Here is a 27,590-nt window from a genome sequence, read left to right as displayed (position 1 = left end):
AAAAAGAGAAATAAAAGGCAATGCATAGTTAAACAGCATTAACTCTGATTCCGTTTCCCACCACTCTTGTGCCCACTTCATCTTGCATACAAAATAAAAGAGACAGAATCATAGAACCATAGAGTTAGAAGGGACCACAAGGGTCATCAACTGTAACCCCTTGCCAAAATGCAGGATTTGCGTGTCTAAACCATCTGAACAAGTGGTAATCCAGCCTCTTTTTGGAAAACCTCCAGTGAAGGAGATTCCATGACTTCCCTAAGAAGTTTGTTCCATTGTCCGCTGTTCTTACCGTTAGGAAATTTTTTTCCTGAGATTAATCTAACTCTGCTATACTGTAGTTTGAACCCTCCATGGCCAAGAGAGGACAAATTTTCTCCATCTTTTTTATGGTAGCCTTGACATCTTGGGAGGAGCTTTTTAGAACACTGAAATATCAGTAACTCTACTAAATCCACTTTGTGTATTTTTGCCCTGTGCATTTGGGGATCTTTGTACATGTTATTTTATATTCATTATTTATATGATCCATCGCTACTCATGTATGGAAGACACAGCACTTAAAAGGTTTTTTCATTTCCATTAAGTAGCTAGGGCTTAATATATGTCTGTACCTGCATCTCACATTCTGATACACATTTGCATTTCAAACTCCATATGCTTTCAGGGAATTTTTCCCTAAGTGGTTCATTTCTTGTGAAGAGATGTGAAAGCCTGTCTTGTTCCAGTGCCTATGTGTGATCTTAAAGAAAGCAGATGTATTTTGTAATAATTATTGATACAAGTAAGGTATACTTCAGTATAAATGCTACATTTGTGTACAATCAGCCTATCATTAAGTGTAATCCAATCTGGTAGATTTCTTCTCAGTTTTCCTTATCACTGATAGAGAACAGACTGTGATAGATATTCCAAGTCTGATCCTGGTTGAATATATGCATCCGTAGGCTTAGATAATCTTCTCAGTCCACAGGCAGCCATGTGCTGAGTAGAGCTGTAAGGTCCATGAATCACAAAAGTATAACGTCCTCATGTTGTACACCCATTTATGACTGCATGGTTTTGAGTGCATTCCCCACACTGTGTACATTGTTTAGAAGGCAAGCTGCCCTTTCTTTGGACATGTGACCACAGAAGGAGAAAGTAACCATCTTTTATTCTTGCATGTTCTGTGCATGTTACTAATGTCTGTGCATGTGCTCTTTCAACATTCACATGACTCATCAAATTCATCTCTGTGTGCTTCAAAAATATTTAATTTTTTAATATAGATGACAGGAATGGCAACACTAATTTAACTTATTTTTAATCTGTTTACAAAGCAGGAAAAAAACGTCAGAAATTTCCTCCATATTTTCACTAAGATATTTGGGCTGTGATCTAACACAGCAGATATGTGCAAGCTTAACTTTTATGAATAGTCAGGTGGACTACTTGTGTCATAAAGTTAAGCAAGTGCATAGTGCTTTCCTGGATTGAAGCTTTGATGAGTGGGATGTGTGTCACAGCTGGTGCTCAATAATTATTCATTCAGTAATACAATAAGTTTTTGCAGTTTCACCGCATATTGAACAGCAGTGGAGTTTGGAGCAGTCAGGTGGGAACCGTTGCATGAAGAGATTGATAACTATCAAACAATCTTACATTGGGATAACAATTAGTGTGTGCTGGGAAATGGAACCCCTGACACTCATTGTGCCTTAATTCAGAGGTTTCTCATGACTTTGCTGTTGTGATCACGGGGCCTCCCCTTGTGTATATAATATAGCTGGCTTTTTTTCTGTTGCTGTTGTTCCATCTGTTCTTAGTATTTCCTGGGAGAAAAAGGATTAATTCATGTTGATTAAATCAGCCACCCATCTCTGAGAAGAGCTCTTCCCTAATTTTGTTCAGAGAGGCTGCTTGTACCTTAGTACCTGTAGTAAATATTAATCTAGAGGGAGAGTTGTATCTGCTATTTTTCTCAATTCCACCATGGACACACTGCTTTCTATTTGTGGAAGTGGGTGTGTTCCTCAGAAAGTAGAGGACAGGGTACTTCGGAGATACACTGCATTTGCTCTGTCCAGAACACACAAGCTAAGAACTTTAGGTCAAATCATGGCCATGTGCTTCAGTGGATGGCAGCATGTGTTCTGTGTGAAGTAGCAGAGAGCTGGAATACTGGCTTGTGGTGTCTGTCTTTGTCAGAGTCTGGGGATCTCCCTCTCATGTAAACCCAACTGTAGGGCAACCATTGCATGACAGGTTGCATTCACTTCTATTTCCTCTTCTGCATTAATTCTTCAAAGTTGTTTCACCTTTTCCTTATTGTGTGTGTTTGCAATCTGCCTCATGCCAAAAATGACTTAGTTTTAGGTGGAATGGTTATGTTCTCTAACACCTATACTTCAAGAGGACAATCCTAAACCATCCTCTTTTAAGTGATCAGTTCAATCCCACAGCCCTCTCAGAGATGGTCTTTGTAATCCCGGCTAATAGTCTCAGCGCCAGTGGCAGTACTGGTTCATCAAGTTCCATACAACAAACTTTTGTTCTTCTTTCCATCTTCTCTCTGGCTGTGATTCACTGTTTTGATCTTATACTTTTCCTTTAATTTCATGCCTGTATTAATGCTTTCTATAAAAAAACCTTTCTTAGACTATTATAATACTATAAGTACCTGCCTAAGAAAGCTTGTGGTCTTTCAGTGCTGCTTATATATAGCCTGGGAATCCAGAACCAGGGTGGCTTTGGTTTTGTCTTTGTAAATCCAGAACACAAGGTCAAATGCAGCAGCCTGACGCCCCATCAAGAAATGCAAAGAAAAAAATGTTAAGGACGTTTTCAGAAAAGTAACTTAAAATAATGATAAGGAGACAGTCACCAGATGTGGAAGTTATAGATCCTGATGGTTTAATATTTTAAAGGGTTTCCTCTTAACTGACACAGAGGAGAACATATGCTTGATTCCTCTACTTAAAGTTGTCATATCCTGGGTATATGCTTCGTATTATAAATCATTGCATGAAAACATTGACATAAACATTTTCAAAGAGAGACATTTGGCATCTATGTAAATGGAAACCTTCATATTCACAGGCATTATAACTACTGGATCCACCATAGCAGAGTACTACTATTACATCTCTGCCTACCGAATTCTATACAGTGATGATGCACAGAAATGGACAGTATACAGAGACCCTGGTGTTGATCAGGATAAGGTAAAATTAGTACAGACTTTCTAGATATAGTCATAGATGAGTGTTTAGATAATGTATATATGACCAGGCATAATGAGGAAAATTACCAAGTGATTTTTCTTCACAGCATGATAAATTACAGTTTTGATCCTTGGCCCAAGAATAGCATATAAGCAAAATTAAATCTGAATTCATACAAATATCAACATTCATGAGATGTGGAAAATATACAAATATCGAGTAAAGATTAGAATTACAGAAGTGATATAGGGAGAAAAGATCTCTATTAGAAAATTCCCATTATCAGCTTTAGATTGCCTTCCTATAATTGTATTCCCTTCAGAATATCTAGACTTTTCCCAAAATACATTTTTCTTCATATTTAATAACATAGACCAGAGAGATTTTCTTTCCCCTGTGAACATAGTGTAGTATTTGATTTCACCTTTCTCTATGCTGTTTCTGTTCATCTTCCACTATTTTCACAAAAATATTAGCACATAATCTTTTTTCCTTCATGGCATTTAACCAATTAAATTCCATAGTAAACATTTCATTTTTAAAAGTTCTCACTGAGAATGAGTTATTGTGATATGTAATTTCAAAATAAATCCATATTAAAAATGTAAGATTATTAAACACATGGTATATCCTGCACTAAAAAAACTTTAAAGGTATCACTTGAATGGCTGTAGGTAACAAAAATTAGATAAAACTAATAATCTCCTTAATTCTTCCCAGTGGTCTAAATTCAGATTCTGTTAAAATAATGGCAAAATTCCTGCTGACCTGTCTGAAACGAGTGTTGGGTTTATTTTGCTGCAAATTTGTAGGCACAATATATGTTACCTGATGGGTTTCATGCAGTGTCTAGAATCCAATGAAGTGCCTTTTCTAGACCCTAGGATAGACCCTAATGTGAGTACAGTTTTTTTTTAAATTTTTAAATTATGTTAATTTGCTGTGCTTGTTTCCATACACAGACAAAATTATAAAGAATCCAGCTATGTGTGGGAAGTCTGATCATTTGGCTGAACATGCCAATACTTTCCTTGGAAAAAAGATGCTATCTTATGCAATTGAACAACCAACAGACTGTCACATTTCTACTCTGTTAAGAATACTCTTTAAAATTACACTAATAACTTTAATATCAGGCTTAGGAGTATTTCATAATGAGATTGTCCTACTTTGTCTCTTTGTATTGCTGGTATTATACTTTGAGTGGAATTGCTCTTTTTTTGTCTTTCCCAAAATGTTCATGTAATTAAATAAGATTCCAAGAAATGTTAGAGGAGACGGTGGCCAAACTTTTTAAAACCAAAAGTTAGAAATATTTAATTGTTTTTTCTCATATCCAGGCTTACCATTCCAACACTTGCTTCTTCTGGGATCTGCAGCTTCAGAAGGTAGGACCAGACTTGTCAATCAGCCGAAAGGAGCTTGGTTCACCCTTCTAGAAAATGTCCTGGTTCCCTCTGCCTCCTAACATGAGAACATAGCAAGCACTTAGAGGAATAACTAAGAAGCCACGCTAGAATTCCTTTGTTTCTCCTACCTGGGAACATCTCTGTTTCAGTGTTCAGTATCTTGTGGTCTCCCTAACCCCCCTGGCTTCAAGCGGAGCCAGAGATAGAGGCCTTAGATGGGCAGATCCCCTGCAGACATTCTCGGCAGAGAGATCCTGTTCTTTCCATATCCAGGAGGAGCCCTTCCCAGGGAGTGCAGTTTTGTAGCCCTTCCTTCCGGTACCACCAGAAGTGACATTCCAGTTGCTCAACTGAAATGAGGAACCTAGCAGCCTGAGTTCCCAGCAGTAGCCAAACAGGAAGGCCCAATCAAGAGGGTTCAACAGTTGTGAGAGCAGCACCACAATAAATAAGGGTGTCCTAGTTACCAGGGTTAGTTATACATCTACAGACATGCCAGTAACCAGCTCCAGTGCTGCTCCAGATGTCTCTTCCTGAACCTAAGGCTTCTTCAGACAGTCTCCTGGATGCCACTGGCAGATTAGGGGCTGCTTAGCTGAACTCTGCTCCAGAGCAGAAAACCCTGCCCATCACTGACCAGTCATACCCAAACAGCCACCAGTGCTTTCAGCCAGCCCTGGGGTAAATAGCTCACCATTGCTAAATTCCCGAGTTATCCTAGAGATACCCTTCTGCAGAATTTATCCAATGGTTGCTGCCAGTCTCAGACAACCAAACCATTTTGTCGTCATCCTCCACCTCAATCATCAGTATGACTAGTGTAGGATAGCCTACCGTCTGAGCTGGTCCTAAGAGCCTCCTCTTCCCCGCTGGACACCAAATGGACCTTTTTTTTCAGGAGAAGGCCAACAAAGGTCAACTATATCACTCAGAGGGAATTTCAAATAAGGTGACATTGACTCCTGCTTTGGACTCCTTTCTCTTGGAGGAGGTGAAAGTGTTCCTGCAACCTAGGAGAGGAAGCAAAGGAATTCTTCGTCCTACCCTGCCTAGCCTCCACCAGAATATGACTGAGAGAAACTGGATGTAGGTCTGAACCTCTTGGAGCTAACCAATCTCACTGATCCTTCTCTATAAAGGATTAAATCTATAGCTCTGGTGGTGAGAAGCCAAAGACAAGAAAGAGCCATGTACTGAGTTCACCTAAGGACTCACTCATCTGAGAATTTCTTCTTCCAGACAACTTGCCTGCCTCAGGTTTGGATTCAAAGGAAGAATCCCAGGAATGGCTCCTCTTCTCTCTTCGTTTTCTCTCCTGCCAAATCTCCACCCTGTGTATTGATACTCACGTGGTTTCAGGGTTAAACACAGGACAGTCAACAGAGATGTTCTTTCTTTAAGATTGCAAAGTAGAGCTCTTGATCCAGTCCTGGAAAATATTTAAAAACAGAGTGAGGCCTACCGAACGGGTTTAATCAGCACTCTAAAATAGCTCAAATTTAACACAGCCTCAGGGTTGAAGTCAGACTGCTACCCTCACAAAGTGTTTACTCAGCCATCACTAACTATGAGAATCAGTCATCCTTTTAGAAGGCAGTGTTCTACCTAAATTGCTCAGTGATCACAGGCAAGAGTCCTGCTGGTGCTGTGGCCACATCTGCAGGACTTAAGCGTCTTCTCTTCTTCCTCTGCTACATACTTTGCTTGTGCCATTTGGGCCTGTAAGCGTTTTCTCTCAGAAAATACCTGGCTGGGCCAAAGGACCTGAAATCAACTACTAAATAAAATGGCTCTCTCGGAGCAGCTTGAGTATCAGATTTGTGCCTTCTTCCATTTGCTTTGTGGCTACCCAGGAGCACAATAATAAGGCATTTGGGGACTGTACAATGGAACGCAGACATCCGAAGACCTGATAGTTTCTTTACTGAGCATTTTATTTTTGAGTGATTTGAATGCTTAGACAAAGCAATCCTAGAAGTCAAAGATTAGGATGAGAAAATCCTGCCATTGGCAAGATACCAGAAGAAAGATTTACAAACCTCCAGTTAGGAACAAACAGCCTTTTGAGGTTTTTCCTCATGTAACTTCTGCTGATGAGACAGTAACTTGATGGAAAGGGTGTTGGAACAGATCCTGCACTAAAAGTCCCAGAAGTATTTTCTCCAGATATCCACCCTGAACAACAAAAATACTTCGCTTCCCTTCTCTCTTGTACCCATCCGAGGGGGGAGCCCGATGGAGTCATGCTTCTCCAGTGTCAGCCAGTAGCCTGCCACCTCCTTGGATCAATGGGTGACAGAAGTATTTGGTAAAGGTTCTGTAATAGAATTCAAGTCCCTTGAAGCTGATTCCTGCCTCCTCCAACTCCCTTTTCTTCTTTTCAATGTCTGATAAAGTATGTTCAGATGATTTGGGAGGTTGCTGTCCCACTTGCCGGTCATTGAACCAGTACAAGACTGGAGAGGATACTCAGAGACCAGTTCCACATTCTTCTTCATCCTATGCAGTCACAAGGGATCAGTGTTATCCTGCATTTGAAGAGCGTGAATGTGCACCCACTTCAAAGATTCTTATTCCTTCTCTCCCATGTTCACCTTCACGCTATCACAAATTGTTTCCAAGAAGAGCTCTTATCATTAGCCTGGACGTAAACCAGGAATGGATTCAAATTGGGACACCTGGTTGAGAAACTGGACCGGATAGCCCATCACATAAGTATTTGCAATCTTGTTACCTTTCATCTTGCAATTCTAACCCATATTTTGATGGGAAGTCTTCTGTTGACAGTTGAAACATAGGAAAAGGTGTCTTCATTACTTTCATTATTTTGTGTGTCAGAATTCTTAGATACCTCTAAGCCTTGGAAACAGTCACATTGGGAAGTCTTCTGGAGAGGGGAGTAAGACACTCCCTCATGACTGACAGGACTGGTCCTGCCTGCTGAAGCTACACAGGGAAACTGACTAGGAACTATGAGTTAGCTTTGGGCAGTCTGAGAAGAAACATAATCAGCCATTGCTTTTAATTCTGGCTTTGACTGCCCTCTTCTGGCCTTTAAGGTAAAATCTTCTCTCTTTAGCCTGATAATTAGACTTCATGATTATTGTCAAAGATGTTTAGTTGGATCATTCTCCTGCCTGAGAATAGAAAGGTTTTCTATTTTTATACTTAGGTATAAGCCTCTTCTGTAGTATATTTGAACTGTGTGTTTTTGTCTCTAGTATAGTGACCACCTGCAAATTCCTGAAGTGGAATGCAATGTGTAGCTTGAAAGTCCATTGTAGTTAATAAAATAAAGTCTTAAATAAAGGAAGAAATATTTAAAAATACATTTGTAGAAATGTACTTAACCAAAACCTGCCAGTTGTGATGAAAAAGTAAGACAAATCTGATTGAGAGACTGCTTCAGTGCTTGGTACCATAAATTTGACCTAAATAGAAAGAAGCAGTGAATGAGCAGCAATACTGTTCATTGTTGATCTTAGTGAAGACGCTGGCTAACATTATCAAAAGCAACTAATGATTTTAGTTGCTTCCATTCTTGGGTGCCCAGTTTGAGAGAGCTTAAAGGAGATTAATTTTCAGAAAATGCTGAGCACATGCCTGAAAAATCTGTGCCTAATAAGATGTTAAATTGAGTTCACAGAACTCCTATACACATTAGGAAATTTTGGCCACTGTTTGGCATATTTAAAAAAACAAACAAACCACATTTTGCAATTGGGTCTCTTAATCCAAGAGCAAAGAGCTGTTTAGCCAGTTGCAGACCAATTTTGTGCCATTCAGTAGTGTTTATTGATTAGCATTACGATATTAAACAGTCTAGAAAATTGAAGAAAGCATTCCTTTCTATTGCTGCTATCACATTATCCTAGCAATAGAAACCGGCATATAGCACAAACAAGAATACAAGTGAGCAATTAGGAAAACAGATCTTTGTGCATTAGGCATCAGCCCACTCATATATCTCTCTCCTGAAAGTGCTCTCCTTCTGTGGGGCCCATAAATGCTACCTTATGTCAGTAAGAACTGTCAGCACACAATTAAAAAAGAAAATCGTCCTAAATTAAAGCCATCTTCGATGTCTGTCTGTTCTTGTGATCTATCTGTTTAGATTAGATTAGATTAAGCATTTTGGGATGGGGACTTCCTCTGAATTGTACAGCACAGAGTACACTGTCAGAAGTTAAATACCCTACTGTTCAATTATTTTAAAATAAACAGAATAGACTCCCTTTATCAACATACTCTCTGAGCAAATGAGGCCCATAATATATTTGCAGGCTTCAGTGTCTAGTTCATGCACTTATAAAAACAGTCTTCAGAATGATAAAACTCTGGAGCCTGGTGTGTAGTATACTGAGAACGTCTTTAACTTTGTCTTAACACACACACAACTCTGTTACGGTATGCTATCCATGTACTAATGTTGTTTATTTTAGTGAATGAAACTACTTTCTGTCCCTTCAGAAAGTAAAAGTACAAATTAGAAAGAAAGTTGATCAGTATTTTCAAATTTGAAAAAATATACTTTAATCCCCAAGTATGTACTGCTAAACTAAAAGCATAACACACACATCATAATTGCATGGATGTAGTTCTAAAACAAGAGTGGAGGCAGACAGTGTATTTTTTTGTTTTTTGTACAGCACCTTACACAATGGGGTCCTTGCCATGACTGGACTAGATGCTATGATAATACAAATAATAAATAACAGTAATTGTAGAGAGCATAGAGCCTACAAGTCCAGTCAGTCCTACTTCTTGTTCATCCAATTGTTAAGACAAACAAATATGTTTACATTTACGGGAGATAAGGCTGCCCACTTCTTATTTACAGTGTCACCCGAAAATGAAAACAGGGGTTTGCACAGCACTGTTGTAGCCTGTGTCACAAGTTATTTACGTGCCAAATGCGGTAAAGATTCATACATCCCTTCATCAGGGGCGGCTCTAGCTTTTTTGCCGCCCCAATCATGGCAGTCAGGCAGCCTTCGGTGGCTTGCCTGTGGGAGGTCCACCGGTTCTGCAGCTTTGGCGTACCAGCCACTGAATTGTCACCGAATCTGTGGGACCGGCGGACCTTCCGCAGGCAAGCCACCTAAGGCTGCCTGACTGCTGCCCTTGCAGGGACCAGCAGGGCGCCCCCCCCGCAGCTTGCTGCCCCAGGCACCCGCTTGGAGCGCGGGTGCCTGGAGCCGCCGCTGCCCTTCATGCTTCAGTCACCATTCCAGAGGACATGCATCCACGCTGATGACGGGTTCTGCTCAATAACAATCCAGAGGAGAATCGATCGGTGCATGTTAATTTTCATCATCTGAGTCAGATGCCACCGTGTAGCAGGGTGGTCACCCGCTCCTGCCTGGAAGGGCTTAAAACAGCCCTTTGAGAGGGCTGTGGCAGGGGAAAAGCTGGGCTGATTGGGGGAAACCAGCCTCAGCTGTGGCCATGCCCTAAACAGACCCAGCTGGCCTTATAAAGGCCAGGGAAGCCAGGAGCAAATACTCTCTCTCTGCCTTTAGAGGGAGAAGGGCCTGGCTGCTAGAGAGCATACCTGGGTACCTAAGGTGGAGCAGGGCTGGGGGAAGGCAAGAGGAGCTGGGGAGCTCTGGCCTGGAAACCCCCAAGGTTACAGGCCTAGGGTAAGGCCAACTGGGTACTGGATTTCAAAGGGGCAGCCCACGAGTAGGCAAAAGCAGCAGGTCCAAATCCCTTTGCCTGTGATGAGTGGCTGATACACTGCAGTCTGCCCCAGTGAATGGGGGCTAAGTGATGACTGGCAGTAGCCAAGACTGAGGCAAGGTGGGGATAGGGGGTGGAGGTTCCCCTGGGAGGGGAGATCCTGAGATTAGGGGTTACTGCCAGAGGGGCAGCACCCCAGAAAAAGGGGCACCGGGGTCCTGGGAGGGACAGAGTGCCAGCAGCAAGGTGGATCACTGACCTGTAGAGGGCACTCTGACAGTTGGAGAGCTAATTCCCAACAGAGACCAGCAGGAGGCCCTGCAAGGGTGAGTCCACTCGCTTACACACCAGCAGATGGTTGATTTTCTTTTTTGGTGGTTCGAGTTCTCTAGTATCTGCATTGGAATGTTGCTCTTTTAAGACTTCTGAAAGCATGCTCCACACCTCGTCTTGCTCAGATTTTGGAAGGCACTTCTGATTCTTAAACCTTGGGTGAAGTGCTGTAGCCATCTTTAAAAATTTTACATTGGTACCTTCTTTGCGTTTTGTCAAATCTACTGTAAAAGTGTTCCAAGACTGCTATAACATGAAGTATATGGCAAAATGCGGGTAAAACAGAGCAGGAGACATACTATTCTCCCCCAAGGAGTGCAGTCACAAATTTAATTAACATATTTTTTTAATGAGTGTCATCAGCATGAAAGTAGGTCTTCTGGAATGGTGGCCAAAACATGAAGGGGCATGCAAATGTTTAGCATATCTGGTACGTAAATACCTTGCAATGCCGGCTACAAAAGTGCCATGCAAATGCCTGTTCTCACTTTCAGATGACATTGTACGTAAGAAGTTGGCAGCATTGTCTCCCATAAATGTAAACAAACTTGTTTGTCTGAGCGATTGGCTGAACAAGAAGTAGGATTGAGTAGACTTGTAGGCTCTAAAGTTTTACATTATTTTGTTTTTGAGTGCAGTTACATTAAAAAAAAAACCCTGCATTTGTAAGTTGCACTTGCACAATAAAGAAATTGCATTACGGTATTGTATGAGGTGAACTGAAAAATACTATTTATATTGTTTATCATTTTTACAATGCATATATTTGTAATAAAAATAATATAAAGTGAGCACTGTACACTTTGTATTCTGTGCTGTAATTGAAATCAGTATATTGATCATCCAAAAATATTTAAAACATTTCAATTGGTATTCTGTTGTTTAACAGTGAGATTAAAACTGCAATTAATCATGATTAATTTTCTTGAGTTAATCATGAGTTGCCGTATATACTCTTTCATAAGCTGAATTTTTTTTAGTAAAAAAGGGAAGCACCAGAGACGGAGGTCGGCTTATGAACGGGTATAGAGAGAGAGAGGTGGGACACAGCCCATCGCCCCAACAGAGGGAGCAAGGAGAGGCAGCACAGCCAGAAGGGAAGAGGCAGGGCCAGAGTCTCTCCGCTTCTGGCCACGCTGCTTTCCCCCAGCCTCCGAAGCAGCTGCAGCTCCGGGGCTGGCAGTCTGCAGCCGTGCCACTTGGCCCCGCCCCCCAGAGCAGGCTGTGGCCACGCTGCCCAGCCTGCTGGAGCACATTGCGGCCGTGACCCCCGGCCTGCTCCACCGGGTCTGGCCCGCCGGACCAGGCTGCGTCTGCACTGCCCAGCCTGCTGGAGCAGCTCCAGCCAGGCCGGAGACTTCCTCCCCTTGCCCTCCCCAGATAAGCTGGGAAGAGATGGGATGAGCAGAGTGTGGGGGTCCCAGGCTAGGCGTGGGGTTTTGAGGGGGGGTCACTGGGGTTACTCCCCTGACTCCCAGCTTCTCGCCCCACAAAAAAAAAAATTCCCCACCAGTTGCTGTCCTGGCCTGTCAGGGTAAGCAGCTGGTGGGCAGGGACATTTTGTTTACTTAGGTTTACCTCCGTGCCTGCGAACGCTCGAGGTAAACAAACCATCTTGGCCCACCAGCAGCTTATCTTCATGACCCGGGAGCCAAAGTTTGCTGACCCCTGAATTACAGGGTCAGCTTATGAACGAGTTATAAAAAATTTTCCATTTTTACTTATCCATCTTGGGAGGGAGGAGGGCGGTCGGCTTATAAACGAACCAGTTTACGATCGAGTATATACGGTAACTGAGATTAATCAACTGCCCTAGTTTTAATGTAATGTGAGTTATGGAGGTAAGTGATATCTATAATCTTATATATGAAGTAAATTGTGAAATTAGAATTTCAGCTCAGATTCTTGCTTGTTTGGACCCAAAACTAGAAGTGTTCTACACAGTGTTTGTAGCTGCACTTCCTTTATGGTGCTGTAACAATCACTGATATTGGTCTGAATCTACTGAAGTAGGAGGAATTCATTGTATGTTTTTTAACACATTACTTTTCTGCCAGGGAAGCATCTTAAACATTTCTGATATTGCCTATGCCTATAATATCATCTAGGTGCTATCACAGTGTGCAGTCATAACTCCACCATCGCATACGTCACAGTGTGCATTTAAAAATAAACCTGCACTGGTCTCTCACTGTTGTTCACTACATCATTGTTTATGTTCCCTCCATCATTGTTCATGTACTATCTGTATTCCTGTAGTGCCTAGGACAGTGATTCTCAAATATGGCCAGCACAACATTTAGGTCTTGGAGCCCTTTTCCCAAACTCCCTGCTGCGGCCACCTACTCTACTCCCTGCAGCAGCCATCAAAGCCCACGCTGGGCCCAGCAGTATTTCACTGTAGTGTAGTAGGGCTGCTGCCTCTGTGAATGAACAACTGAAGTGCCCTCTCTGTGATCCCTGTGTGACACAGCTGAGAAGTTTTGGTGTGCAAAGCATTCAGATCACTTCAAAGAACCTGTGCATGTGGCTGTAGTGGTGTGAACCATGTTTCCAACAATTGTTATACATAAGTGTACTTTCAGGGCACTTCACTTTGTGAAGAGGAAATACAGAAACAACTTACTGACAAAAACCCGGAGGCTGTACTCTGACTTGTACCGGAAGAGAGGAGTCATGATCAGTTCCCTTTCAAGAACCGTTTGAAATTAAAACAAGTTCATATTTACAACTATTTGGCTACAAAAAAATGAGATTTTTTTAAAAAAGTTTTTAACAAAATTTGTTAGTAATTGACAGTAATGTAGTTAATAAAAACTATGTAACTTTTGTGGTATTATTAATAGTACATATTAGTTTTTACACTGAAAAGATGCATTGTTTATTTACATGACACTTTCAAATAACCTCATGACTAGATTATCACTAGTATAATATTTTAACGTTCAAAACTGTGGCCACTGGTAATATGCTTTGGCCACACATTTGGCCACAGTAAAAACTCATTTGAGAACCACTGGCAGAGGAGTTCCCTCCACAGACCAGGACCTCATCCTATTAGGTACACAACAAAAAGACTGTCCCTGTCTCAAAGAGCTTGCATTGAGCCATAGTCTGGCAGAGAATACAATGCTACACTTTATAGGGGATTTGGCTTTACCTAGACTCTATTCCATCGTATGTAAAGAAGTGCAAAACTTGCAGACCAGAATATGTGTACAAGACTCTATTGTGCATTATAAGATGACTGTACCAGTACCATAATTTTTTCTCTGGAATTAGATTTTTGTATGAAAGCAAAGATTGTATCAGCATATGCATATCTGAGCAATGCGTGAATGAGGACGTTTGGGGTAAGTGCTCTTGCGGTAGGAGGCTGGCAATGACTTCTATTCAAACACTTTTTAATCCACTGCAAATTGCTCTCCATTCTTTACATTAATATTCAGTGACATACAAGTTCCTGAACTAGAGATCTTATGTTAATCATATCCAATTTACAGTAGATAAACTTGTGATACTGTATAACTAATCTTAATTAAAGTAAGAATGGAGGAACGAGTAGAAATTTGTTTTCTTTCTTGATGTATGGATGGTAAAAGGGTAGGTGTTTTGACTTTCAATAGGAAATTAGCTGTCTTTGCTGCCTTTTTCCTGTAGATGGAGCTAAAAGTCCGTGTGATGATCTAGCATTATCTTTTCCTTTCCACTCTTTGCGTTAATAGAGGATTATGAAAAATACCAGTCATGAGCTTGGGGCTGCATCTAGAAGGGCAGTAACCAAAGCCCTTGTGCATTGAGGTTCTCAGGTTGGCCTTATCTAACACCTGTCTCTAATTCTGGCAGAAAGAAAATGCAAATAATACATAGATACATTTCCCTTGATTCAAATGCAAACCATGTCATCCTCTAGCTATCTCAGAACCTTGATGAGATTGGCTTCTGGGAAAGGCAGAGATTATGCTTGTGGATAGAATACACTTTGAAGAGCTATAGGGGACACTTGCCCTACTCCATTAAAATAACACTCCATGTAGTTGTTCTGGACTGATCCTAGAAAGAGCATCTAGAAAAACTTTCTTCCACTGTCAGCTGATCAGAATACATCCTATCCTGCCAGACGCAGACTTGGCCACACTGATAAACTTAGAGCAGATTGTTGTAATTCACTCTTCATTCGGGCACAAAAGAAAGCACAGCTGGTGCAGGGTGCACCTTCTGGCTAACCCGGGTTGATAAGAACACAGTATGTTTGTGTCCAGATAACTCTGCTGGCTGCCAATCTAATAGCAGATCAAGTTTGAAACTCTACCCTTGATCTAAACGATCTAACAAGCTGGGTCAGTAGATCCTCTAAAAAGAATAGGACAAAGTGTGTCTGTGGGGACCCTAGCGGGCTTATGGAAAGTATTGTTTCCATGTCTTTCTTTTAGATACTTCTGGACAATATGAAGAAGTTGCCTCCATTCCCAGGATTACTCAGTAGCTGTGTTGTCAACACTACTCATCAAGCTTGCTCTCTCAGGGTTGCTTATGATAGGCTGCTTCAGTTGAAATTGCCATATATGAGGGAAGTATCCCATTAATATACCAACAGGGAAGTGCAGGCTCAAATAGACCTTGGCTCCCAGGTATTTGATTCCCCCGTCTCCCCCCGCCAAAGAGGGTCTAGTTACTAGTGTTTTTCAAGGCCTCCTTCTGCTTACACTGCAAAGGAAGGAGGGAAGTAACTTTCTATTGGGATCTCATCCCCCCTTGTAGTTTGGACCAACCAACCCATGCCCGAGTTTCCGGTCAAAGTTGTCTGATCATGTTCAGTACCTTCAGAGACACTGAATTTGGTTTCTCTTTTTCCATCACACATTCAAAGTAGTCTTTCTAAGTCATTAGTGTGTGTCAGGCTAAGTGATGGTGGTCAGATAGTAACTACACCTCGACCTTGATATAACGCTGTCCACAGGAGCCAAAAAATCTTACTGAGTTTTAGGTGAAACTGCATTATATCGAACTTGCTTTGATCCGCTGAAGTGCACAGCCCACAATTTTTACCTTGAACAAATATAAGGAATTGTTGCTAAAGGTCTTTTTGTGGGTTTTTCAAAATTCCAGAGTCCCTTTTGTTTTCATATCAAGATTTACAACCTCTATAGACTGCAGCCATACAAGCACTAGAGTGTAATGTTGATTACATATTTGAGTGGGTTTTGAATTCCATTTAATAGAGGTTTTATCAATACGCATGACAACCTAAAATATAAAGGCATCAACAGTTTTTTGGCATTCTGTTGATGCATCTGCCTGCTATATTTGAGGTATAAGTACAAGACTGATGGATATAAGATGCATAGTTATCTATCAGTAAGATTAGACTCTTGCCATAGGCATTATATGTAAGATGACAATGGAGTAATGTCATGATAGTTGGCAGATTTTATTCTGAGACAAAGGTACTGGAAAGGAGGTAGATGACGGGCACTAAAGTTTTAGGCCTGGTCTACACACAGCTACGGGGGAATACCGTTGCTGAGGTCGAAGTATCTTATTCCGATTTACCTCCCGTCCTCACGGTGGAGGTTCGACGTCCATGGCTCCCCTATCGACTCCGCTACCACCGCTCGCTCCAGTGGAGTTCCGGAGTGGACGGGGAGCGCATTCGGGGATCGATATATCGCATCTAGATGAGACGCAAAATATCGATCCAGGATAAATAAGTTGCTACCTGCCTATACGGCAGGTAGTCTGGACGTACCCTTTTTTCTACTTGTCTAATCTGGAGGTAAGATGTTGAGGTTTTGGTTCATACTTCACTACAGTTAGTCTCCCTTTCTCTTTGAGAAGCTTGGTCAGCAGCACTGTTCTGGGAAACAGGTAATCAGTCCTAATTACACAATGCCTTGGTACTGCTTATTTGGTTAATTGAAGTTATAGGGCATAGTTAGCAATGAATTGGTATAGCATACATTGTAGGAGCTAATAATTCAGTTTGAATGTTTTTTGTTTTTTTTCCCTAGATATTTCAAGGAAACACTGAATATTACCAGGAAGTTCGCAATAACTTCATTCCACCTATTATTGCACGTTTTGTTAGGGTTAACCCGTTAAAATGGCATCAGAAAATTGCAATGAAAGTGGAACTGCTAGGATGTCAGTTTAGTATAGGTAAGACCATTAAAAATGCCTCAGTCACTGTGAAACACTGGAATACGTTTGTAGCTATCACTTAATTTAACTTTTGGCCTTGTTTTCCATAAGAAATCATGACAAAGCTTTTCTCTAAAATAATATTTTTGGGATCAGAAAATCTCATCTTCCTGTAACGTCCACTGGACTAATATTTTCTAGTTTAATTGACACTCAAAATATTCTGGGACTTATATGACTTGGAAAATACCTGCTTGAGGTCCACGGGTAAGCTCCTTGTATCAATGATACTAACAACTGGCTTTTTCTTTTCATGGGCTCATGTCCTTTTCTGACTCAACAAAATGAACACGTTCTTTGGTAAACTGGCCACATTTCTCTTTCCTATGTAGGGAGCTTGTTAAACTTAAACCAGCATCAGGATTGGGTAAACGTTTTTCCTAAATATGTTTCTACAGGTCGGGCTCCAAAACTTACCATGCCGCCGCCGCCACCCCCACCCCCACCACCACAAAGTAACAACGACTTCTCCCTGCAAACTGATAAAACAACCTCCACTCCTGAGATCAAAAACACCACTGTAACTCCAACTGTAACCAAAGGTATCAACGCTTAAGTGGTGGTAGTGTTTGAGAACTGTAGTAATAGGTCTTATGTTAACATATCTTTCACTGTTGTTTGCAGTGTTGTTGGTCCCAGGATATTAGAGACAAGGTGTGTGAAGTGTTACCTTTTTGGGGGGCCAACTTCTTTTGGTGAGAGACAAGCTTTCAAGCATCACAGAGCTCCTTCTCTGTGTAGCTCACAAGCTTGTCTCAACAGAAGTTGGTCCAGTAAAAGATATTACCTCTCCTACCTTGTCTCTCTTACGCCAACATAGTTTATCTAAATGTAAATTATTTTGGATTTATTCCCTGCCCTTTATGGCCCTCTGAACTTGCACCTGCTGTAACAAATCCTATCACTCTAACTTTTTCCTTTTAAATATTTATTTTACTATAGTAGAGACCCATATGATGGGTAACAATTTATAGCTACATTCTGGCCTCAGATATGCAAATCCTTCAGAACAGCTTCTTTGTGAAAGATTAAAAAGACTGGATCTGAAGAAGTTGGTTTTTTACCCATGAAAGCTTATGCCCAAATAAATCTGTTCGTCTTTAAGGTGCTACCAGACTCCTTGTTGTTTTTGTGGATCCAGACTAACACAGCTACCCCTCTGATACTTAAAAAGACTGGGACAGTTCAGCTTAGAAAAGAGATGATCCAGGAGGATATGATAGAGGTCTATAAAATCATGACTGGTGTGGAGAAAATGAATAGGGAAGTATTTATTCTTTCACATAACACAAGAACTAGCGGTCACCCAATGAAATTAATAGGCATCAGGTTTAAACTAAAAGCAAGTACTTCTTCACACAACACACAGGCAACCTGTGCAGGCAGTGATGAAGGGTGTTTGGGACAGTAGTCCAAAGAGTAGGCTGCTACCAAATGGTATATGAACACTGTTTAAATGTCATTAACACCTTCAAGTCAATATAAGTATTGTAAGTTCAGAAGTGTGTGTTCCTGTGCTATTCTTATTTCTTTAGGTTGATACTCAGGCAAATTGTAATTTGAACTGTTTTTATATATACAAATAATAAGAAATGTTCTGATTGATACACTAGATTGGAAAAACTACTGATAGTACAGATATGTGGAAAAATTGGGTGTTAAATCTATTATTATTTAACATTTACATTTAAGATAGCGCCTAGAGGCCAGGACCCCATTGTGCTAGGCACTGTACAAACATATAGAAAATTGTGGTGTCTTCCCTAAAGAACTTGTGAACTAAAAATGGATGTGCAGAAAGTTATTCTGTCCGACACCGCTTTTGTTTAATGGATTTCAGATGTGGCACTGGCAGCAGTCCTAGTTCCAGTTCTGGTGATGGTCTTCACTACTCTCATTCTGATCTTAGTGTGTGCATGGCACTGGAGAAACAGGTAAATGAATGGATGAGCAGCGCTCATGTAAAGTATTTTAATTTAGCATGTAGATATGAAATACATGGCATATGTAAGTATGGAAACTGTAGTTAAACCGTTTCCAGAATGGATTTATTGGTTCTGAAATTTATTCATGTACGAAGAGGAAATGTTCTGCATTCTGAAGATTCCATATTTTATTGGCTAGCATTATGAAGGTTTGCTCTATTCTATTGAGTTCTTTTCCTGAAATTTTGGGAGACGCTAGTTGGTTGGGAATTATATTTTGAAACTTGAGCACCAACTACAGCCAAGGGCATAGTCAAGGCATTCACTCCCCAGTCAACTCAGAGGGATCCACCCTAGTACATGATCCAGCAGTCTCCATTCATGTTGTCCAGGTTAGAAGGAGCTTGCAGGAGGCTGAAATTGGAAAGCTGCAGCTTCACATCCTCCAACTACCACCAGCTATCAGGATTTATAATAGAAATCATTACTAGTCTGTAAACATTTCAGTGCTATACCTTGTCAGGATTTTTCTTCTGAAGGAAAATGTTTGCTAAATCAGTATTCATGTGTTTTTGCATTTGAATATGGTAGTTAAATGTGTCCAACTTTTTATTTTTTTTTCCAGAAAGAAAAAAGCTGAAGGAACATATGACTTACCTTACTGGGATCGCGCAGGTAACAAAATGGTGGCAAAATCTCTGCACTTAGTGCCAGCCTTAATGAGCATTGGTGTTTTAAAGCATGTGTTTTAAACAATGATATCTGTAACTTCATCTCTACCAGCTTGTTGTAACACAGTGGTACTGAATTCCTTTTCCATTCAGATTGTAACTTTTCTTTCTGTATGTTGGCTTCAAAAATAGGAAGACTCATTTTTTCCAAAGTATGCTATTAGATCTCCACTCAGAATCATGTAATACTCCCTTGAAATTCTATACAGGAAAGGTTGGAATCTTTCCATTTAAACAAACATGAAATCTCATTTTGAGCAATAATTTTGCATATATAGTAATCAGATATCCTGTGAGTTCTGAATATTGATGAACTTTTGTAGGATTTTTTAGTATTGAAAGCACTTTAGTGTGCTTGTCAACTTTCTTTTCTATTTCCCCATTGCTCTTCTAAGTGTGTGAGATTTTTCTCAAGCTTCCATGCCTATAATACTATATCTGATTAGCTTCTTGTGATTTTTCACATTGTGAAAATCCGCAGTTTAACACACACTCCTGTGACACACAAACACCCACCTTGTTTTGAGGGGCGGGGGAAAGATGGAGGGTGGAGTTAAAATCTATAGCCTAGAAGTGCTAATACATGGGGCTTCTTATTCACAAGAATGCTCACTGTTGTTCAACACAAGAAGTTTGTGTTTAAAACTGTCCAGATGGCCTCTGGAGTATTTTCCATGCTGTATTTTGAGCCTAAAAATAATTCATTTACTGAACTGCTTACATCTGTAAAGTAGGACCAGCAACAGGTGGTAACACAGAAATTCAGGGCTAGATTCTTCATTCTGTCCCTGTTGCTTTGGAAATGGTATCAGTCAAAAATTGAGTGGAAGCCTTATAACTGAGCCTCCAGCCTTTTGTCAGACAGATTTGTTGGACATCAATAACGTATTAAATGTAATTTTATGGTTATCTGGTAAAATATCCTATAAGTTCCAGGTGTTCTGTGAATAGTGATAACTAATTTCGTGACCTGTCATTTCTGGCTGGGGGAGGAGGGAGGAAAGGCAAACCGTTTTCACAGAGGCTAAGAAAGGTATGTGATACTTTTAGCATCTTTAGTAACTTACGTGAATGAATTACCACTGACTTTTTATTATGCATTGTTGTAAGTTCTTACTTCTTTTATTTCTAAAATCTTGAAGGGTGGTGGAAAGGCATGAAGCAGTTTCTTCCTGCCAAGTCAGCAGAGCATGAAGAAACCCCTGTTCGCTATAGCAACAGTGAAGTTAGTCACGTGAGACCAAGAGAAGTCCCAACTATCTTACAGACTGAGTCTGCAGGTACCTGTTTTTTGTTGTGGACTGTGTATTTTGGCTTTGTGTGTGAAATGATTTATATTGCATGCATTTTCTATAGCTGAAATCTGGTTTTACCCCTCATCTCCTATTGCTTGTGCTGGAGAGAGTACAAGGCTTTACTTTGGTATATTCCTGCTTTCCTCCCTTCCTGTTCTGTCTTCTCATAGTTATGAGAAGCAGCCTTAATTCTGGCATATCCTAATTTTTGAGTATTTGATTTTGCAACCTTAATGTTCTCTCTCAACTTAGTTTTGTGTGTAACTTCCTAAGGCCAGGTCTACACTATAAACTTATATCAGTATAACTGTGTCACTTAGAGCTGTGAAAAATACACACCCCTGTGCAATGCAGTTATACCAACCTAATTGCTGGCATAGACAATGCTGTTGATGGGAGGGCTTCTCTCCTCAACATAGCTACTGCCTCTTGTGGAAGTGGATTAACTACACTGATGGGAGAAGCCCTCCTGTCAGAGTAGTAGCATCTTGACTAAAGCAGCACCATGGTACTGCAGTGTTAAGTGTCGACCTGCTCTACATTTTTAAATAGGCAAACTGAAAAAACAAATTCCATCTTATGGAATCCTATTGACCCCTTTAACAGCAGGGTTGGAACCCCTACCTCCACATCACAGACCTCTGCTACTTGAGCTAAGAGTGACTGGGAGCAGTAGTAGGTTTCCTTCTCTTCGTAGACCAGCCCTGGAGGAGAATGAGTGAGACACTTTTCCAGTGGCTTTCACAGCTATTTGCTGACTTCAGAGCAATGTAGAGATCTGGGAATCCTGGGTTTAATTCCAGGTTCTGTAGAATGTGCTCTAGTGGGCACAGACCCTTCTGCCTGTGTCCCCTCCAATTTGTCCCTGTCCTGTCTTGCCATCTCCTGATCTTAGTCTCTTCTCCACCTGTTGGCTTCTCCCCTGGCCAGTCCCAGGGCTTCTCATGCCAGTCTCTCTCACCCCGAGGCTCCTTGTCTACACTTCAAGTAACCTGTCAAACTAACATAACTCTACTGAGCGTGTATAAACTCTGATTTTTCATGGGAGAGCAAAAACCACATCCTTGACATCTGGGTATTGGAATCAGCTGAACAGTTTTCACTAAATCTTAGACCTGCTGGGCAGATACCCAGCATGAGAAATTTTCAGCCCAAGCAATTGAAGTTTGGCAGTTACAAAGCAAATAAAATCGGACTCTTATAATATGAAGTGTCTGTCAAGCTTAACTGTAGGTGGTATCGGCTCAGACTGTAATAATTGTCTACTGTAGGGTTTCTTGCACCTTCCTCTGAAATATCTAGGACTGGTAAAGACAAGATATTGGCCAGATGGACCATTGGCTTGATGCAGTGTGATAATTGCAATGTTCCTAATGAGGGCTTCTTATTTTAATACAATGCCACCATATTAGAGTGTAAAATTTTCCTGTCTGTAAAATGTTTTTTTTTTGGGACATTGCACAGAGTATGCTCAGCCACTGGTAGGGGGAATCGTTGGCACACTTCATCAGAGATCAACCTTTAAACCAGAAGAGGGAAAAGAAGCAAGCTATGCTGATGTGGATCCTTACAACTCACCTGTACAAGAAGTTTATCATGCTTACGCTGAACCATTGCCTGTCACTGGACCAGAATATGCAACCCCAATAATCATGGACATGTCAGGTCATTCCACCGCACCTCTTGGTGTCTCTTCTATTTCTACTTTCAAAGCTACAGGGAACCAAGCCCCTCCCATAGTGGGAACTTGCAATAAACTCTTAGCTAGGACAGATAGCTCATCATCTGCACATGCACTGTATGATACACCAAAAGGGATGCCTGGACTGGGTTCCTCAGCTGAATTGGTGTACCAGGTACCACAGAGCATGCCACATTTTACAGGAAGTTGAGGAGAACTGAGGTAAGTTATGAATGAGCTAGGGGGTGGCAAATGTGAATTCTTAAAACAAAATTCTTTGAAGGTGACTATATTAAAATGTCACTTTTGAATCACATTGAATTTTTTTTGTATTGTAAGTTGTAGTAACATGGAGTTGAACAAAAATGTGATGTGATATCGGAGGTCTAGGAAACTAACAATCCTGCCATTTCTTTGAGGGTCTATACATATGATTTATTTGTTGCTGTTCAGAAACCATGGACACCCAGTTTACTACTGTACATGAGAGGAGTTCCCTAAGATGAACTTCAGCGATTGATAGTCACGCTGCATGGAGAGGAATGATACATTGCTATAGCCTGAGAGCCAATAATTTAGACCTTGCTGAAGGTACTGTTCCTGAAATACCAAGCTTTAACATTTCTGAAATCCATGTATAAGAGATGCAGCTGAGGGATTGTACCCAACATCTAGCTTCCCCAAAGAGAACTTCACAAACTCTTGATATTCCTGGGACCGCTCCTGCTCCTGCTGTAACTGAACTTTAGGACAAACTCCCACTGACTTCATCGGAAGCAGGATCAAGCTTGAATGAGTACAAGTGTTCCACCTTTTCTTTGTGGGATCGGCAATGCAGAGTTGCTGGAAATCTGTACGGCAAGCTACTTTGGAGGAAACAATTTTTCTACTGTTCTTAACTTCCTTTAAAAAAACTAAACCCCAACATCTGTTAGCTTTGTAATGTAAGTTACCTTTGCCACATCTTCTCAAGTCTCGTGGACCTTAAGGTCAGAAGGGACCATCAGGATCACCTAGTCTGACCTCCTGCACATTGCAGGCCACAGAACTTCACCCTTCTCTTTTCTAGGGATAATTTCTCTGTATTAATTCATTGGGTGGTCAGACTCTCTTCTAAACGGACTACAGTGTGATCAGTGTCCTTAACAATTGTTACTTGGGAATTTATCCCTAGTAAGTGAGACTACTGAATTATCCTAATTTGAATCCTCTGAGGTTCCCAATTACCTCTGCAATGAGACTGAAAACTTGGTCATTCTTTGAGGAAACTGCAGGTCTAAAAGAGTGACTCTCTTGTTTTAAAAGAACTTGTACTGGTTTAAATCAGTACGCAAGTACTGCTGAGAGCTTTTAATATTAAGGGATAGGTTTTCAAGCTTGTGCACAAAAATGGCCAGCATAATCACATGAATAAAATGTCTATGCACAAACTCCAACTTTCATGCAGTCATCAGTTTATTTACACAAACACTACACTTCAGGGTAGTTGTGGGTACATTTTGGCACAGGTGCATTTGAAAATTTGGTCCTCTGGACTTGTAAATGTGACTGCTCATCTCTAGAATGGAAGGGTGAAAATTACCAAGTCTTAACAAATTGAGATTTATTTTGAAGCGTGCACCAGTTTCAAAGCTACTACGTAACCCATTGGATTCATCATATACTTGATTGTTTCAACTGACCATGCAGTATTTTTATTTTAGAATTAAAGCTGTGCTGAATTTCATATTAAGAGAAATGGTCTTCTGAAAGCGATTAGTCTACTTCTACCTACATGTCGATGAGATAGAATACTCCATAGCTTAGTTTAATCTTGCCAAATGAAAATTAAAACTTGTCTGGATGCTGTTTAAAAAAATATACCACCACCAAATTGTTTTAATCACTTAGACATTTATCTTGTAGAAACATCGCATACCTTGTTTTGATTAAACAAATAATGGTGACTAGTGAAAATCTTCTTTAAATAGCTTTATTTTAATAGTATAATGGTACTGTTGGGAGGCTACTGAAAAGGTTTATAAAGGTGACATCCTTACATACACAGTAGCCCAGTTTTATGGACTTTTCTTTTGATTCAAAGAGCCTTGTTTTTTACCCAAGGCCTGTATAATTGGACGTACAACTACTAAATATAGATATAAACTAATGCTGGTAAAGGTGACTGCCAAACTCAAATGTTAGACAATTGTATTTAGTAGTATCTGTCTTCATTCTTGCTGCAAATTGGAAAGCTTTACTCTGCCTTTTCCCTTGATACTGAGTTTTTACAAAAATGTGATACATAAGTTATTTTTCTACCGTTACTGAGGTAATCACATTTGTGATAGTAACCATTTGGAATTATGTGCACTGTGTTTTAAGGCCTGATCCTGCAAACTCTTACTCATGTGACTGGTTCTACTGATGAGAATAAAGTTTTGTAGGATTGGCCTCTAAATGTGAATATTTTAAGTCTCAGTGGCCTACAAGCCTCTGCCTTCCAATAAAAGTTTCAGTTACTGGCCCTATTACTTATTTGTACTAGTCCATTATTTAATGAAAGGATTACATAAATATTTGTTAAAATTCCCACAGCTGGTGATTGTTCTATCTGGTATTTTCCTAAATGTATTTGTTTTTAAAGTTTGGAGACTCTAGCTCTTAAATGCATCTGACAAACTTATTCTGGATAAAAAAAATATTGTAGTGCTACCTATGGACAATCTGCGCACATCAGTGCTTTGAAATAAATTTAACAAGTGAATTGTCAAAATTGAGATCAAAGCTTTAGCCAAAAGAAATTATGACCCTTTTTTAAAGAAAAAGCTTAGCAGAGCTTATTTCACAGTAACTTCAGAGTGGTGCAGGGAAAAAGGTAAAGATGTGCTTTAACCAGCTGCCATAGGAAAGTGGGGTTTAACATGTCTTTACCCCAGCCATAGCACATAAATACAAGGGAATTTATTCAAAGGCACTAATTTCTTAAGGCAGATCAGAATTTCAGTAGAAAAACATATAGAAACAAAATCCCTCCCGTCCAGTAAGTTTGTTTATAAAATAGTTGATGAAGCTGTTACTGTTTGTCTTAAAAAAAAACAAACCACCCAAAATATTTTATACTTCTCTTTCCAGGTTTACAAAAGCTCAGTTTAAGTTGATTTTGCCACTTTTACTCTCTGCCTCTTGCATGAAATATCTTTGTACATCTGCTCAAATTAAACATGTTTATTTTAGTCATTTTTACCATGCCAGGATTATGTGCCTAACATACAATTCAGCATCAAACTTGAGCTAATGGCCTGTATTGTAGATTTTAACTGAATGTAAGATGCATAACTACATGTGGCATTGTCCCCTGTACAGTAAAACCAGAGGTACATTGAGGAGTTCTTTATTCTATAGCAAAAAATCACTGTAATGACTATGAAAATGGCTGTTCTGTTCTCCCAGAATGTACTTTACCTCAGCCTGTACTGTAGTTACTCTGTATTTGTATATATTGCTAGACTTTAGATTGTATAAACAGTGAGATTTTTATGTATTTTGAATAAATTGTACATATGTCTCATGCTCAGGAATGATTATGTAGAACTGATGAGTAGCGTGTACCCTTGTCTTTCTTGACTCTAATACTTGAATGGCTTGCATACTGCTTGTGTAAGGTGGAGTCATTTTTAGCTCTGTTAACCCAAAGCTGGGAGTCCATTACACTATTTCTGGCCTATGCCTCTAAGTTGCTCTTTCCTCCATTCTTTGTAGGATGCTAGTGTAGCATCTACTCATGTGACAACATGTATTTACTTTTTGGTGAATCTAGTTCTTCCATGATACATTTAACAAGAGGGGGCTGATGCCAGTTTAGATAAATGTACAAACATGTTCCCTGATACAGAATTAAGACAAACTCAGTAATAGAAACTATTTCCATTAGCTGTGCATTTTGTAAAAACTTATTTTAATATGCTGAATGTAACTAGAAATCCTGCTCTGAGGCATTAGTAACTTATTAGCACCTGCTTTAAAACAAGTAGCCTTTCCCTAAACTGTTTTGATTCCCCACCCCACCATTGTACACAAGGGGGGATTGATTACAAAGCACTACCCATCTTACCTAGGAATTAATTTTAGATACAAAGTGACACCAGGATTATTAAAGAATAATTTAACTCAGCTTAACTCTTTCCAGTGTGCAAAATTCCTAAAGCCTTTAATTCCTTCTCCTAGGTGACTATGATTAACTGTTTCAGACCCAGTGGTTTGAACACCTTAGTTTCCTTACTTGAAAACAGTAACAGAAAAAAACCTGTATTTACAGTGTCATTTAAAACTCAACTTTCACATACAGGACTCCCAATAGCCATTAACCCCAAATTTTATCTTCATGATTCTGGCTGTATCTTAATCTCTTAATACTGCAGATTTGTTCACACTTTCAACACAGACAGGTTACAGAATTTGGAAAACTCAGGTGCCCAACAGGGAGAGATCTGTATGTACAGTGGCAGCCCTAAAAGCCTCTTTGACCTAGCAATCAGATTTTTGCAAGGGGGGGGTCTCATTGCAAAAGACTAAGTCTTTCAATTATTTTTTCCCTTTCTAAAAAGAGATCTGTTCTTCGCAAGATTCTGTTAAGTCTTCTTTTAAGATAATCATTGACAGAATCTTGGGCATTCTCTAGTGGCTGAGAAACAGTTGTCTTCTCTTTCAAAGTGTGCCACTTCTCTATTTCAACTCTTGTATCACACAGGTGTGCCTAAAAAGGAGAATACATACAGATTAGCTATAATACAAATAAAGACTAGCAGATGTAGAGTCTATATTGTTCATATTTGCCCTCTTTGGGTATTTCAGAGCCTTCTCTGGGGCAGCAGATGAGACTCATAGTTAAGCACTGGTAACTGAGATAATTTGACAGTTGATTGGAGGGTTTTCTTTGTGAAGTGAGACTTCTCTATCATAACATCATGCAAACTGGTCCAGGATGCTTATGTTAGTAATTGTACGTGCACTTCAGTGCTTTCAACCTAGCCTCCATCCCATACTTAATGAGCCAGATGGGGAGTGTAGGTAGAAGGATGGTGAGCCTGCTGCCACTCCAAAGCAATCATCCTGAAAGTTAACATCACACTACATTGTCAAGCTAAG

The 27,590-nt window shown here is 40.2% G+C and overlaps 2 protein-coding genes across 6 annotated transcripts in view; one reads left to right on the top strand and one right to left on the bottom strand.

The window, feature by feature from the left end:
- Window positions 1-24,320, top strand: part of DCBLD2 (discoidin, CUB and LCCL domain containing 2) — a 61,305-nt gene extending 36,985 nt beyond the window's left edge. The window contains exons 9-17 of one of the 4 annotated variants that reach the window (XM_030583193.1): window positions 3,082-3,206; window positions 4,547-4,594; window positions 16,642-16,789; window positions 17,230-17,373; window positions 18,672-18,765; window positions 19,382-19,431; window positions 20,630-20,767; window positions 22,247-22,685; window positions 22,917-24,320. In XM_030583193.1, the coding sequence (XP_030439053.1) occupies window positions 3,082-3,206; window positions 4,547-4,594; window positions 16,642-16,789; window positions 17,230-17,373; window positions 18,672-18,765; window positions 19,382-19,431; window positions 20,630-20,767; window positions 22,247-22,674 (1,175 nt within the window). In that variant the 3' untranslated portion in view covers window positions 22,675-22,685; window positions 22,917-24,320. Of the gene's footprint in view, window positions 1-3,081; window positions 3,207-4,546; window positions 4,595-16,641; window positions 16,790-17,229; window positions 17,374-18,671; window positions 18,766-19,381; window positions 19,432-20,629; window positions 20,768-22,246 lie in introns of all 4 variants that reach the window. The other 3 variants (XM_030583202.1, XM_030583183.1, XM_030583199.1) reach the window with 3 other exon arrangements.
- Window positions 24,321-24,419: 99 nt separating this feature from the next.
- The window catches only part of LOC115661032, a 49,837-nt gene continuing 46,666 nt past the window's right edge, over window positions 24,420-27,590 (bottom strand). The window contains exon 14 of one of the 2 annotated variants that reach the window (XM_030583159.1): window positions 24,420-27,198. In XM_030583159.1, coding sequence (XP_030439019.1) covers window positions 27,001-27,198 — 198 coding nt within the window. In that variant the 3' untranslated portion in view covers window positions 24,420-27,000. The remainder of the gene's footprint in view (window positions 27,199-27,590) is intronic. The other variant, XM_030583165.1, reaches the window with a different exon arrangement.

The sequence above is a fragment of the Gopherus evgoodei genome, chromosome 1 (assembly GCF_007399415.2).
Source record: "Gopherus evgoodei ecotype Sinaloan lineage chromosome 1, rGopEvg1_v1.p, whole genome shotgun sequence".
Classification (NCBI taxonomy): domain Eukaryota; kingdom Metazoa; phylum Chordata; order Testudines; family Testudinidae; genus Gopherus; species Gopherus evgoodei.
This window is presented reverse-complemented; position numbering and strand designations above follow the sequence as displayed.